The sequence below is a fragment of the Lithobates pipiens genome, unplaced genomic scaffold (genome assembly GCF_037356315.1).
Source record: "Lithobates pipiens isolate NorthernLeopardFrog02 unplaced genomic scaffold, aLitPip1_a1.2 Scaffold_8, whole genome shotgun sequence".
Taxonomy (NCBI): Eukaryota; Metazoa; Chordata; class Amphibia; order Anura; family Ranidae; genus Lithobates; species Lithobates pipiens.
Genome location: NW_027507903.1, coordinates 603,737,855 through 603,752,203, shown reverse-complemented (window position 1 = coordinate 603,752,203; position 14,349 = coordinate 603,737,855). Strand labels below are relative to the sequence as shown.

Genomic DNA, 14,349 nt, shown 5'->3' with positions numbered 1-14,349 from the left:
GATTGAACTCTTTGGCCTGAATAGCAAGCGTCCTGTCTGGAGAAAACCAGGCACCGCTCATCACCTGGCCAGCATCATGCTGTGGGGATGTTTTTCGGCAGCAGAAACTGGGAGACTAGTCAGGATCAAGAAAAAGATGAATGCAGCAATGTACAGAGACATCCTTTATGAAAACCTACTTCACTGTGCTCTGGACCTCAGAGTGGGGGGAAGGTTCATCTTCCAACAGTGACCCTAAGCACACCGCCATGATAACAAATGGGTAGCTATGGGACAACTCTGTAAATGTCCTTGAGTAGCCCAGACTTGAACCCGATTGAACATCTCTGGAGAGATCTGAAAATTATTGTGCACCTACGCATTCCCATCCAACCTGATGGAACTTGAGAGGTCCTGCAAAAAAATAAAAAGTGAGAAACTGCCCAAAAATAGGTATTCCAAGCTTGTAGCATCATACTCCAAAAAGACTTGAGGCTGTAATTGGTGCCAAAGCTGCATCAACAAAGTATTGAGCTAAGGCTGTGAATACTTATGTACATGGGATTTTTTTTTTTTTTTCCATTTTTACAAAATTTGCAAAGATTTTAAACAAACTTCTTTCGATTTGTCATTATGGGGTACTGTTTGTAGAATGTTGAGTAAATTGAATGAATTTAATCCATTTTGGAATAAGGCGTAACATAACAAAATGTGAAAAAAGTGAAGCGCTGTGAATACTTTCTGGATGCACTGTATTAATGTATGTTTCTTGCTAAAGAACAATATTTTTTATCAAGTTGTTTTGGTTAAAGTTATGCTTTAAGTATAGTGGTATTAATTGCTTGATAACAAGTTTGTTAACTAAAACTGATCTTCAACAATTCTAAGACAAGTTTTAGCTAGTAGTAGATTGTCACATTCAGCTGAACTTGTTCTGTAATTTTGCAGGCATTTCACAGCTTATCCGGGCAGCTTCTTCACTTCTGGAGACACTGCTTGAATAAGTCGTAAAGCATCTTTAATATTAACAGAACAAGTCTGGTTCAATGTGAATAACTATTAGCTTTACCATGACCTGAATGAATGAGAACCTTCGCAGACATAAAAAAAAAAAGTTTTCTTTATTTTGCAGGTTCGGAAGGTTATGCCTACAGACTCCTTCTACTTCACGATCCTCCGAGATCCAGCAACCATGGCCGAGTCTTCTTTCTCCTACTATCGCTCTGTATCTTCAGCCTTCAAGAAGGCACCTAATTTCAAAGCTTTTATTTCCCATCCATCACATTACTATCGAGAAGGAGAGCGATCCAACCACTATGCTCGCAACCTCTTATGGTTTGACTTGGGGTTCAATCCTAATGCTCCCTTTACAGTGACTCTGGCAAGAGCTGGAGCACGGGCCGTGGAGGGGATGTTCAACTTGGTTCTATTGGCAGAATATTTTGATGAATCAATGGTTCTTCTGAAAGAGGAGCTGTGTTGGGCTCTAGATGATGTGGTCACCTTTAAACTCAACATTCGTGGGTCTTCCAGACCACTGGAGCCAGAGGAAGTAAAAAAGCTTCGGGCATGGAATGCTCTAGATTGGTACCTCTATGAGTATTTTAACCAAACCTTCTGGGACAAGGTGGAACGATTTGGCAAAGAAAGGATGGATAACGAGGTTATGAGATTGAGAGAAAGGAGGCAACAGTTAGGTAAACTCTGTCTTGAGGATTTGCAGCCAGTAAGGGCAGAGGACATTAAGGAAGATGTCATTAAGCCGTTTCAATTTGGGCAAGAGAAAATCCTAGGCTGGGCCATAAGGAAAGACCTTGAGCCTTACATTCGTAGTCGTTGTGTTCAAATGGTTATTCCTGAGCTGCAATATAAAGACTTATTGGATGCACGCCAGTTTCCAGTAGGCTCACAAAATGGGACTCAAACAATAGTGACACCTGCAAGGGTAGCAGTTCGGTGAGAAAACCACAGATGGACAGGAAAGAAGATCTGGTTGCTGAAAAGTTGATATGATGTCAAAAAACAATCATTTTCTGCATCATTGACAAAAGACTAGGTCTGATTTGATTAGGTAAAGGTTTGTCACTTTGATTGGGAAATGGTTTCTTGAGTACTAACTATGCACATGAGCCTCTTTGCTGAATTTGTTCAGCGATCACTGTAGGTGCAGCCTTCTCAACTTGACAATCACATGCGTGCCTTCCTTTAAAACATTACTAGAAGGCCCTAAAAACATTGACAGAAATGAGCCTATATGCTACAGATAACACACTACTAATCACAATAACCTGGAACTGGCATGCTTCAGTGCAGCACTACTGTCATCGTGGTCCTTCGGTTATTGATTTATACATTATGTGGTTAAGGAGGTTATGTGTATATTGGGTTGTGTGATAGGAGAAGGTCCTTCCAAGTACCGAAACCATGTAAGTGCACTTATAGAGTGTAACGTAATCTGGGGTTGATTTACTAAAACTTGAGAGTGCAAAACCAGTGCAGCTGTGCATGGTAGCCAATCAGCATATAACTTCAGCCTGTTCAAATAAGCTTTGACAGAAAAAAAAACTGAAAGCTAATTGATTTCTATGCAAAGCTGCAGCAGATTTTGTATTGCCAGTTTTAGTAAATTTCCCCCACTGGCTTTACACCATTGAAGTCCCTGAGAATGCAGTGTAAATACAAATTTTGTGTTTCAATAGGGATAGCCATGCTTTTAAAATTGCAGTACACCATCCTAGCGTTCGATCAAAATTGTGGAATGGGCTAGGCAGCGTCGACTTCCTCCATCGTAATAGGTTTTTTTAATTTTTCTAAGCGCTCCACTGGCACATTGAGGAAGCCTCCAAGCACCATGAACTTAACTTTCTGGGTAGAATAAATAAGAATTTGACAGAGGTTCTGACGTTACATGCAATTATTGTTCATACTGAAGATATTTCTTGTACTTCCTGTGCCAGAGCTGCAAATGAATGGGAAAACTCCCAAAGGGTAAATTCCATGTTTCGATCGCTGTCCCACCTGAACAGGTATTCTCACTGACAAATATCTACTCTGCTTCTGTTTTGGTGACCTCCTAAAATGTTGGAAATCCCTTTTTTTTCTTTTCAAGTTAAAGTCACCACGACACATAGTGATGATGGCTCTCACTAGTGGAGACTTGAACATCAATGAAATATGAGGAACGTTCTAAGCCTTCTCCATTGTATCAATAACCAGAAACAGTTGCTTGGGTTCTGTAATGAGATTTGGCACTACTGAGTACCTGCTTTACAAGTGCAATGTTAGCTGTGCTTGTTGAAGATTTCCTCTAAAATGTCTTAAGAACTGTTTGTGCTGCTGACAGCTATCGGTGATTTCATTAACAAAAACACCCCCCCATTAAGAAATGTAACATGTAGAGGGCCCCCTATTACCATCTATGATGTTGTAAATTTAGCCTCTCAACTTTACGTTAAGCTTTCTTTAAACATGACTACAGCTGGTCTCCTGTAGTAATAAAGGCAGAGGATGGGCAAAGGTATGTGGACACCCATCCAGAGTTCAGGTGTTTTAGTGAAGACTATTAAAGTTACATCATACCAAGATAGTTTAGGAAATTGTAAATTACCAACATGTGATAGCGGTTTGGGAAAGAGCCTTTACTGCTCCAGCATGACTGTGCCCCCGTGCACAAAGCTAGCTCCATAAAGACATGGTTTGCTGAATCTGGCTTAGAGGAAATTGAGTGGCCTGCATAAAGCCCTGACTTCAACCCTAATGAACGCCTTTGGGATGAATTGCAATGTGCATAGTGAGCCAAGTCTTCCTGTCAAATAGCAGTAACTAACCTCTTTGGGAATTTGTGCCCATTCAACCAAAAGACATGGCATGAAGATGGGATGTTCAACAAACTCAAAAAAGGTTTGACAGTAAGGTGTCACCAATGTTTAGCCATGTAGTCTAGTACAATTTCCACAAATAGGGTGTTACTGACATTACCCTAGGCCATCTATTGCTACCTCTGTACGCCAGTGCTGAAATAATTAGAGCTGAGCCCTAACTTTTTTTTTAAGCTTTTCAGACCTCTTTGTTTCTAAATAATGAATGCTTGTAATGCATAAGTGTCTAGCTTTGCAGCACTTAAAGGGGTTGATAACCTTCAAGGTTTTTCACCTAATGCATTCTATGCATTTAAAGCAAAAAATCTTCTATAGTGCAGCAGCCCCCCAGAGCACCCCTTTTACTTATCTGAACCGGATTGTTCCAGCGACGGGGACGAACACAGCAGCTCCCACTGCTGTCAATCAAATCCAGGGGGTGGGGCTGAATCCTGTTGTCTGTGTCAATGGAATGTGGCTCTACATGGGGGCACTTGAGAAGAGGAGGAGCCAGGAGTGCCGCTAGACAGAACAAAAATATTACAGCGCACACATGCAAAACTAACATTTACCTCCAGCAAGGCTTTTTAAAAACACCTAGACATTTTCAAAAAACATTATCAAAAAATATGGTGATTTGGTCACATCATATTGCTATACGGTGCTTAAGCCCACTTACTGCGACAAAGTACCCCATAATTAGTGGGTCCTACACTATCCATAGACTAGGAGATCCTGCTTCTCTGAACTATGGGAGCTATACTCCTCTATATGGGAGAACATGAGGTCTCCACCATGACACAGGTGGTCACTAATGAGAGGTACATACTGAGGGAGTGGGGTGCTCCACCCAACAGGATTTGGTCAGAATCCATACAATAGACAAACAAGATATTTGGGAGGCACACCCTAAAAAAAAATCCATAAAGATGGTGCTGCCATTAGACCATATAACAGAATAAAAATATTACAGCGCACACATGCAAAATTAACATTTACCTCCAGCAAGGCTTTTTAAAAACACCTAGACCTAGACTCCTCTTCTGGGACCCCAGAAGAGGAGGATTGGGCCGCTCTATGCAAAACCCTTGCACAGAGCAGGTATGACATGTTGTTTTTTTATTTAAAAAGAAAAAAAACCCTTTACAACCACTTCTAACAAAAATACGTTTTTTGAAGCATACTTCAATTTTTAGGAGTTGTTTCGAGAGAGCAGTGAAGGTAAAAATGTCTACTTCTACTCTCCCGTAGGAATTAATGGTAAAAATCTCCAATGGAGACACAGACAAAAAAAATATTTTTCATAGATGGGGGAAGAGTTAGAACTGCTGATAATTGTTTTTATTGATGGCTGTGGTTCCCTTTCCCATGGACAACCTCCCATTTGTCATTCTGAAATCAAGGCTTTACGGCATAATGTGCATTAGTTCAAACCTGCACATATCTAAGATCCAGGCACATTTTGATTCTGCTTTTGTGGTTCTGCATTGGCCATTTCTTCAGGTTGGGTGTAATCAACACTTGAAGGCAACAAAGACGAGCGCAGATCTGAGAATACAAGCCTAATGCCTAGCATACACAAGAGAAAATCAGGCGAAAGATAACGCTTTAAGAGCAATCGTCCGATAATCTGATTGTTAGTACACAGCTTTCGAGAGGCGATAGTTCTTGCAAAAATATCCAAAGGGAAAATCGCAAAAATGTTTCTCGTAGAATAATAATAACGAATTAAATTTGTGTAATTAATTAGTATTTGTACAGAAAAATGTGCGTGACCAAGACCATGCATGATCAGAAACGAAAGAACACATCACAATATAATACAACACATTATATCACTTCCAAAGTTGGATTCTGTCATAGGAGAATTTTTGTAACCTATTGATTTTCGATATGAGACTGGCATGCAAAAAAAAATGTCTGTTTATCCAATATTCTTATCATGTGTACCAGGCATTAGAGACAAACCCACCTCACCTTTTAAAGTGTTGTATTGAACTACGCTGAAGAAGTGGCCAGTACAGTGCTACAAAACATTGATGGTGTCTTTTGAATGTTTCTATGACCAGTAAATACCTACCTTCTGAAGATATAGTTCTCAAGCATCATCTTTCTTACATGCACTATTTCCAACGCACACGTTCCTGTAGAGATGGCTGTGTAAGTAAGTGGGTGCTGAAGAGACCACCGGCTGGAACCGTGAATAGTCAAAGAGATAGAGATGTCACCAGCACACAGAGATGTCCAAAGCTTTATTCAGAGATCACATCATTTTTTTTTGTGATCCGATGATGCCACCATTTGATTTTCGAAATTCGGCCGACCAAGCCTTCAATTTCACCTCATGTTGCTACAGTCTCTCCGTAAATTTTCTTTTATCTCCGTACATTTTCTTTTATCTCCGTACATTTTTTTTTTCTTATTACGTTTCTCGCACGATTCTCCCATCATTGATTAGAAAATCGTTAGTTTTTCTAAAAATTTCCAACATGTCTGATTCCTCAAATTCTATTTCCGCACAAAAATCGGCTGTTGCTGCAGCCCACTAATGGTGCGAAATTCATACGAAAATTCTTAGATACGATTTTGGAAAGAAAATTCTTTCGAAATTCGAACCGTGTATGGCCGGCATAACCACTTACCATATGCTACACTGGGATCCAAATCCTTGCACAGTATACATTTTTCTAGACCGCCTCAATGAGCACTGACTAGGGATGAGCCGAACACCCCCCGGTTCGGTTCGCACCAGAACTTGCGAACGACCCCCGCGTTCGGTACGAACGTTAGAACCCCATTGAAGTCTATGGGACTCGAACGTTCGAATTGGAAAGTGCTCATTTTAACGGCTAATATGCAAGATAGTGTCCTAAAAAGGGTTTGGCGACCTGCCTCCTGCCTCAGGGGACATGGGTCACTGCAAAAAAAAGTTTTAAAAACTACCGTTTTGGCGGGAGCACTGATTTTAATGACGATTAAAGTGAAAAAAAAAAAGTGAAATATTCCTTTAAATATGGTGCCTGCGGGGTGTCTGTAGTATGCCTGTGAAGTGCCACGTGTTTCCCGTGTTTAGAACAGTCCCTGCACAAAATTACATTAAACGGAAATAACACCATTTAAAACTGCTTGCGGTTTTAATGTTATATCTGGTTCCTGCAATATGGTTGAAAATCATTGAGAAACATGGCATGGGTAGCCCTCCCTGCCCATTACCAGCCTATTTGGGTCTTGTACGCATATTAAGGGGAACCCCGTACCCATATTAAAAAAAGGAAATGCGTGTGGCCCCCAGGCCCTATATACTCAGAACAGCAGTATACAGGCGGTGCAAACAAGACAGGGACTGTGTAGGTTTGTTGTGTTAAGTTGAATCTGTTTGTCATTTTCAACCGGTACATTTTTAAAGTGTAGCTCCAGTCAAAAAAACTATCTTTAAGCTTTTTGGAAAACATAGGGAAGGGTTATCACCCCTGTATAATTTGTTTTGTCGTCCATCTTTTTTCATCTCACTTGCTGCTGTCTCCTTGCGTTTGCAAGTAGGAGATGTTTGTAAGTTGGATGTTTGAAAGTAGGGGCCTGCCCTATATTATAGCGGTATGTACTGGGTACAGAGCACGCAGACAGCACGCACTCCTAACACTACTGACTGCAAGCTCTATTATTAACCACTTGTTAGCCCAATGTTTGCATAAAGTGAAAGATGAAGTTATGCTGAGTAAATAGATATCAAACATGTCACTCTTCAAAATTGCACATGCCCGTGGAATGGCGCCAAACGTCGCTACTTAAAAAATCCCCATAGGCGACGCTTTAAATATTTTTTTACTGGTTACATGTTTTGAGTTGCAGAGGAGGTCTAGGACTAGAATTATTGCTCTCGCTCTAACATTCTCGGCGATACCTCACATGTGTGGCACATGCGAGCACATGGGGACATGGGCGCTTTAATTTTTATTTTATTTTTTTATTGTTCATTTTACTTTATTTATTTTAGTTTGACATTTTTTTTCCCAAAAATATATTTTTGATCACTTTTATTCCTATTACAAGAAATGTAAACATCCCTTGTAATAGGAATATGGGGTGACAGGTCCTCTTTACAGTGAAATCTGGGGGGTCAATATGACCCCACATCTCACCTCTAGGCTGGGAAGCCTGAAATAAAAAATAAAAAAAAGATTCTGGCTTTGATCGTACTGGCGCGTTGGTAGAAGCACCGGAGGGCGGTGAGGGGTGGGGGGCGTCTATGGCTGGGTATTTCAGGGTATCACCGAGTATGGCTGGGTATGGCAATTTATGGCAGGGTATTACAGAGTATTGGCGGGGTATTGGCGGGGTACTACAGAGTAATAGCAGGGTACTGCACTGCAGAGTAATGGCAGGGTACTGCACTGCAGAGTAATGGCAGGGTACTGCACTGCAGAGTAATGGCGGGGTACTGCACTGCAGAGTAATGGCGGGGTACTGCAGAGTAATGGCGGGGTACTGCACTGCAGAGTAATGGCAGGGTACTGCAGAGTATGCACTGGTATTGCAGAGTATTGGCAGGGAATTGAGGGGTTAAATTCGGTGAGCAGCGATGTGGGCACTGCAGATGCAGCCCACATCGCTGCTGACACCGATCTCTTTCCCCTCCGCTGTACCGATCGGTACAGAAAGGGGAGGTAGGAACAGGCGTCATAACATGACGCCGGTTTGTTTCCAAGTGATCACTCCGTCATTTGACGGAGCAATCACGTGGTAAACGGCCGCTATGAGCGGCCGTTTACCGTGATGCGCCGGGTCCTATGGACCCGGCGGTCACGGATGCTCTCGAGTGCGCACACCTCGGGGCACGCGAGAGCAGAATTCTGGGAGGCCGTTAATTAACGGCCTCTCTGAGTTAAACAACCGCCCTGAAGCCGTTAATCGGCAATGGGCAGTTGTTAAGTGGTTAAAGCTAGATAGCTAGCTATATAGGTGAGGTGAATATAGTGGTGTATACTGCAGTCAGGGCACAGACAACAACCACTACACAGCAGCAAGATAGGAAATCAGCCAAAAACGATTGGTGTGTACTGTGTTGAAGGTACACAGAACACCCACTGCTTCAGATGCAAAGTAACACACTACAGGAGGCCGCCTTAAAGGCGGCCTTATATAGTGTGGGGCGTGCACTACACAGCCTGAGCTATGATTGGCCACAGGCAGGATGCCTGTGGCCAATCATGGCTCTCCTCGCTGCCGGCGCTGCGATTGGCCAAGCATGCGGGGTCACAGTGCATGCTTGGCCAATCATCGGGCAGCAATGCACTGCGCCACTCGAATTTTGACGCGAACGGCCAAAACGTTCGGAATTCGCCGAACGGCCAATGTTCGAGTCGAACGTACGTTCGACTCGAACACGAAGCTCATCCCTGGCACTGACCATAAGCCTCAAATTCAAGTTGTTTGATCCCAAAATGTAAAAATCCCAACATTTTTCAAAAATCTCAACTTTACTTAATTATAAATGTAAAGAAGGCTACAACACATTTATGTTAGATAAACAAAAGATGATAAATGGTCAGTATATCGACATTTTTGCTACTTTATAACTAAACCCTTTACATCCGTATTCATTGAAGAGTACTTATTCTTAGGTGATGATTCTTAAAAGGATCCTGTTGTAAAAAAAAACTAGCAAAATTAAAGTTACTTGTAAAAGAATACTGTAAATACAAATTCTTCCCAGTGCCCATGCTGCTGAACACTGCTCTGTTCATAGGTTCTTCTCTGCTAAAGTCTGTTGAAAAACCGACACTTCCTGGAGAGTCGCTCTTCTATGTCCCTCTGTACCTCTCACTGCTTTACCCTGCTGAGTTCTACAAAGGGATGACTCCCACCATCTGAAAAGGGTTATAAAAGTGGATATTTCCCTTTTAAATATATAAAATGTTTAGAAACTGTTGAAACATTTATCTTTTTGCAAATAACAGCACACTGGTTTCCCTCTGATGATAGTCAGCTGAGATCTGAGTTCAGACCTAGCTGTTGAATGGCCAGTGCTGCCTGAATGCCAGTCCTCTAGGCCAGTGATTCTCAACCACCTAGCTGTGGCCTCCACTCTTTCGGGCCTCCAGCCAGCTGCTAATACCTTAACCTTCCATAGTGCCTCCCAGCCCACAGTGCCCCAGACCCCCTGAGAGTCCCCAACCTCTCACAGTGCCCCTCCACCCTACTGCTGAGCCTCCCGCTCTCCATAGTGCCCTCTACCTCCATGAATATCTCACAGTGCCCGAAGAAAGCATGCTCCACTGCAGATTACTGGGAGACTGGGAACCAGTGCACTGGCCAAAATGCCTTTGAAATGTTGCAATAATCCATTGATACAATGAAGCCAGCTACTCAAAAACATCCATTGGTAAAATTCTTTATTGGTTACATAACAGGATACAGCAGTAACATTCTAATGCCTTTTGACTGCAGCCTTACTCATAGCAAGCTACTCATAGCATACTATCCAACAGTACCCCTCCAAGCTCTCAAACATCCTTCAGAAACCTCATCCCTTACAGATACACCACCACGTTTACTGCACTGCAGAGTCCCATAACCCACTCCACAATCCCTACCTTCCTTTCCCTCATAGTGACACCCATCCTCATCCAGAGCTGTCTAGCATTTCAATACACGTTTTGCATTCCCATACTTTTAGTGTGTGATTAAAGGGGCGCAATGGGATCATGGCATGGGGTATTTAATTCAGAAAACATCTATTTAAGGCTCAGTTCACACTGATATGGTGCAAATTGATTAGATTTTACAGTGTGATTTGTGTTTTTCTGAAGGGACTGGGCATAGCTGGAGATTAAATTTGCACTGCACCCGCACTAAACTTGCACAGGGCCCACTTTTTAACCGGATCAAAATCGGACCGCATCAATGTGAATGGCCTTCGTAGAAAATAATGTATTTGAGAATATATGCCTTTCAGCTCGCATCAGATTCCCATCAGTGTGACATGGGCCCTAATGCCTTTGCTATAGCCCTGTCAGTGCAGTGGTAGATGGTGACACTATGCAAACGGTTTACTAGAAACCTGAGACATTAAATATGATCAAAGCATATCCCTCTATAGTGTGTCCGTGTCTCAATCTAGAGTACTAAGTGTAATTTCTGTCTGCCTCCTCGTTCCTCATCTCCAATCAGCTCTGAGAGCTCCCCTCGCTGAGCTCTGCAGTGTGTAATTTCAGCTCTCTGCCCCCTCTTTTTTTGACAAGCTTTAGGCCCCTTTCACACTGAGGCATTGGGTATATGCATAGAGGGTTTACACAGGCTTCAAACAGCTCATGCTCATAAAAATAGTAGAGAGGCTGCCACTGCTGACCCACCTTCTGAAAATTCTAGGTGCCTGGCTGTCACTTGGAACATCTTACTCAAATGCTTTAAGCTACTATCATAGAACAAATATGCAGGTAAGGGATTACGATGTTTGCTCCTTACCTGATTTGCATTCTTATTCCAAGTTTGTCACTCAAAGTATAGAGCCCTTGTGTGAATGCATTTCATACCTTGTATTAATACTTAAAACCCAATAAAAGTTTTGTGAAACAAAGTATGGTGTCCATGGGTCAGAAAAACAGCCAGCCAAGGAACATTTTCAGAATGAGGTCAGGAGTGACAGTCATTGTTTTTCTCTCCTGACATGATTACTTTAAAGCTTTAACACTTGATTCTATGACACTGGAAATGTATTAGTTGCCAGAGGGACTGCATCGAAGGGAGTATTGACTCTGAACAAGCAACTGGCCAGTTTGGAAAATTTTGGTTTGTCATTGATCCCTCCTTCATACGCCCCAAGTGTGGCAGTTTTCATGTTGCATTTAATGCTGACACTGACACCTGCTGGTGAAATCTAGTACAGCAGCTTGACCAGTCACATTATATTACTTTATGTATGCATCATGCCTAACATCGATGGACTTATAGCAAACCTAGAAGGGACATATGGGCCTGGTCCATGATGTTACTTCAATGCATGGTAAGACACCAAGCATGCTGTAGTGTGTTGAATTACTATTCATTCTGGATGCATTTACAGAGCGCACCTGCGTTAGAGCTCATTGCAGCACCCCTTATCGCATGATGTTCATTGCGGTGCAATACAGTAAAATAAAAATAGATTTGAAGTAACTTCTCCTGCACTGAAGCCCAATCAAAATAAATGCCACTAATGTGAAGGGGATCTCAAGGTATCAGGACAGTGTAGATGTACATTGCGATGAGCCACTTGGCACCCCGTCTGGGTACTTCCACCATACAGTGCCTCCTGCCTACCAAACCCTTCCAGCAGATCGAGAGCTAATACCAGCCCTTTATCTCAAGCATCATATACAGACAAGGTGTTGAGGTAAAATCCAAAGGAATTACTTTTTATTAAAATTCAGACACATACTTTATACCTCCCAGGAAGACAATCTCCTCTTGGGGATATTAGCATGACAATGCAAACTTCCAACAGCAATCCAATTAACAGCTAACAGTGATCTTAAAGAGGGAGTAAACCCTGACGGGTTTTACTTCTTCTTTATTTCCCTGCAAAGGTAAAGCATAATGGGCTACTATGCATCGCATAGTAGCCCATTATGTGTCACCTACCTGACACCGAAGCCTGCAATGTCTCCATTGTTCCCACTAGCAGGGAGAGTCCATATTCTCCCCTCTTCCTTCTGGGGCCATGAACTCTGGCTTTGTGATTGGTCAGAGTCTCACAACATCACTCTTGCGCATGCGCACGGGAGCCGCCAGTCACGGCAATACCCCTATTAGAAACGGCACAATGTAGGCTTACCTGTAGGTAAAAGTGGTTTTACAGGGTATACAGCCACTTTAAGGAGCCCTTAACTAAACAGTAAGTTCATTAACAACTAGTCACCTAGACAATGCTTTGAATAATCAGGGATCCCACCCCAACTCCGGCAACATTCTACAACAGTCTATGAGACAAAACTCAAACAATGTTCCAGCTGTCTGAAAAATGGAAAAATGGAATTCATTTATATTCATAAATTTAGGAGATTGTTGAAAAATATTTCTGTCCCAAGTTGAAAAGCTTCTCCAACCCAGTCTGCAGGATGACCACCATATTTCCTCTGGTCATTAACCTTTCCATCCACTCCAGAAGGGGAGCTTTATTGTCTTTATTCAGAGAATTAATCCAACCGCTCTGAGTTCATCACATTGTTGTCCATCATTAGAGAATGATCTGCTCTCTCCATGGGATCAGAGGCTGAATTGAGCTCTTTACCATGATCTGATCGGGAGAAGCAGACAAAATCCCTAGTCTCCTCCATGTGCCATAATAAGTGGGTAGGAGGCTTGTCCCTAGTCCCCTCCAAAAGCCCCTGTCCCAGGTGGGTCTGGCACATATATACTCTGTAACTGACGGGGGAACAGGTACTTTTGATCTGCATAGCTTTTGCTCACAAAGACAATGGGGGAATACAATTGGAAAAAAAAAATCAACAAGCCAGCTTTGAAAATTTTGAATTGTTTTTGATAAAGGTGAGATGTAATATTTTATGATGTGATATACTACTGCATCTTAACCACTTCCTTCCCAGCGTATTGTCAAATGACATCCGCAGAGGGGATCTCCCATCCTGGGCAGGTGTCATATGACGTCCTCTGCTTCCCGCCACTATAGGAGGCGCACGTGTGCCCGCTGCATCACTGAAGAGCTGATGCCCGTGCCCGGCGGCCACGATGCCCGCTGATTACCTGCGATTGCTCCTGACAGAGCAGGAACGTGGATGTGTGCGTGTGTAAACACACGCACACATCCACGTTCTGTCAGGGGGGAGGAGACAGATCATGTGTTCCTAGTATATATGAACACCGGTCGGTCTCCTCCCCCAGTCAGTCCCACCCCCCCCCCCCAGTTAGAACACATTTAACCCCTTGATCTCCCCCTAGTGTTAACACCTTCCCTGCCAGTGACATACAGTAATAAGTGGCTTTTTATAGCACTGATCGCTGTATAAATGTCAGTGTTTTCAGAAAAGTGTCAAAAGTGTCTGATCTGTCAGCTGTAAATCACAGATCGCTGCCATTACTAGTAAAAAATAATAATAATAATAAAAATGCCATAAATCAATAACCTATTCTGTAGGCACTATAACGTTTGAGCAAACCAATCAATATACGCTTATTGTGATTTTTTTTTTTTTTTTACCAAAAATATGTAGAAGAATACATATAGGCCTAAACTTGTGTTTTATTTTTTAAATTGAGATATTTATTATTGGTAAAAGTAAAAAATACTGTGTTTTATTTTCAAAATTGTTGCTCTTTTTTTTTTTGTTTATAGCGCAAAAAATAAAAACCGCAGAGGTGATCACATACCCTCAAAAGAAAGCTCTATTTGTGGGGGGGGAAAAAACATCCATTTTGTTTGGTTACAGCGCTGCATGACCGCACAATTGTTAGTTAGAGCAACGCAGTGTCATATCGCAAAAAAATGGTTTGGTCAGAAAGGTGCTGAAGTGGTTAA

At 42.3% G+C, this 14,349-nt stretch overlaps 1 protein-coding gene across 2 annotated transcripts in view; it reads left to right on the top strand.

Annotated features, from left to right (window-relative positions):
- Positions 1 to 5,926, top strand: part of LOC143961317 (galactose-3-O-sulfotransferase 4-like) — a 76,097-nt gene extending 70,171 nt beyond the window's left edge. For both annotated transcript variants that reach the window (XM_077470574.1, XM_077470575.1), the window contains exon 4: positions 1,112 to 5,926. In XM_077470574.1, the coding sequence (XP_077326700.1) occupies positions 1,112 to 1,939 (828 nt within the window). In that variant the 3' untranslated portion in view covers positions 1,940 to 5,926. The remainder of the gene's footprint in view (positions 1 to 1,111) is intronic.
- Positions 5,927 to 14,349: the final 8,423 nt, after the last annotated feature.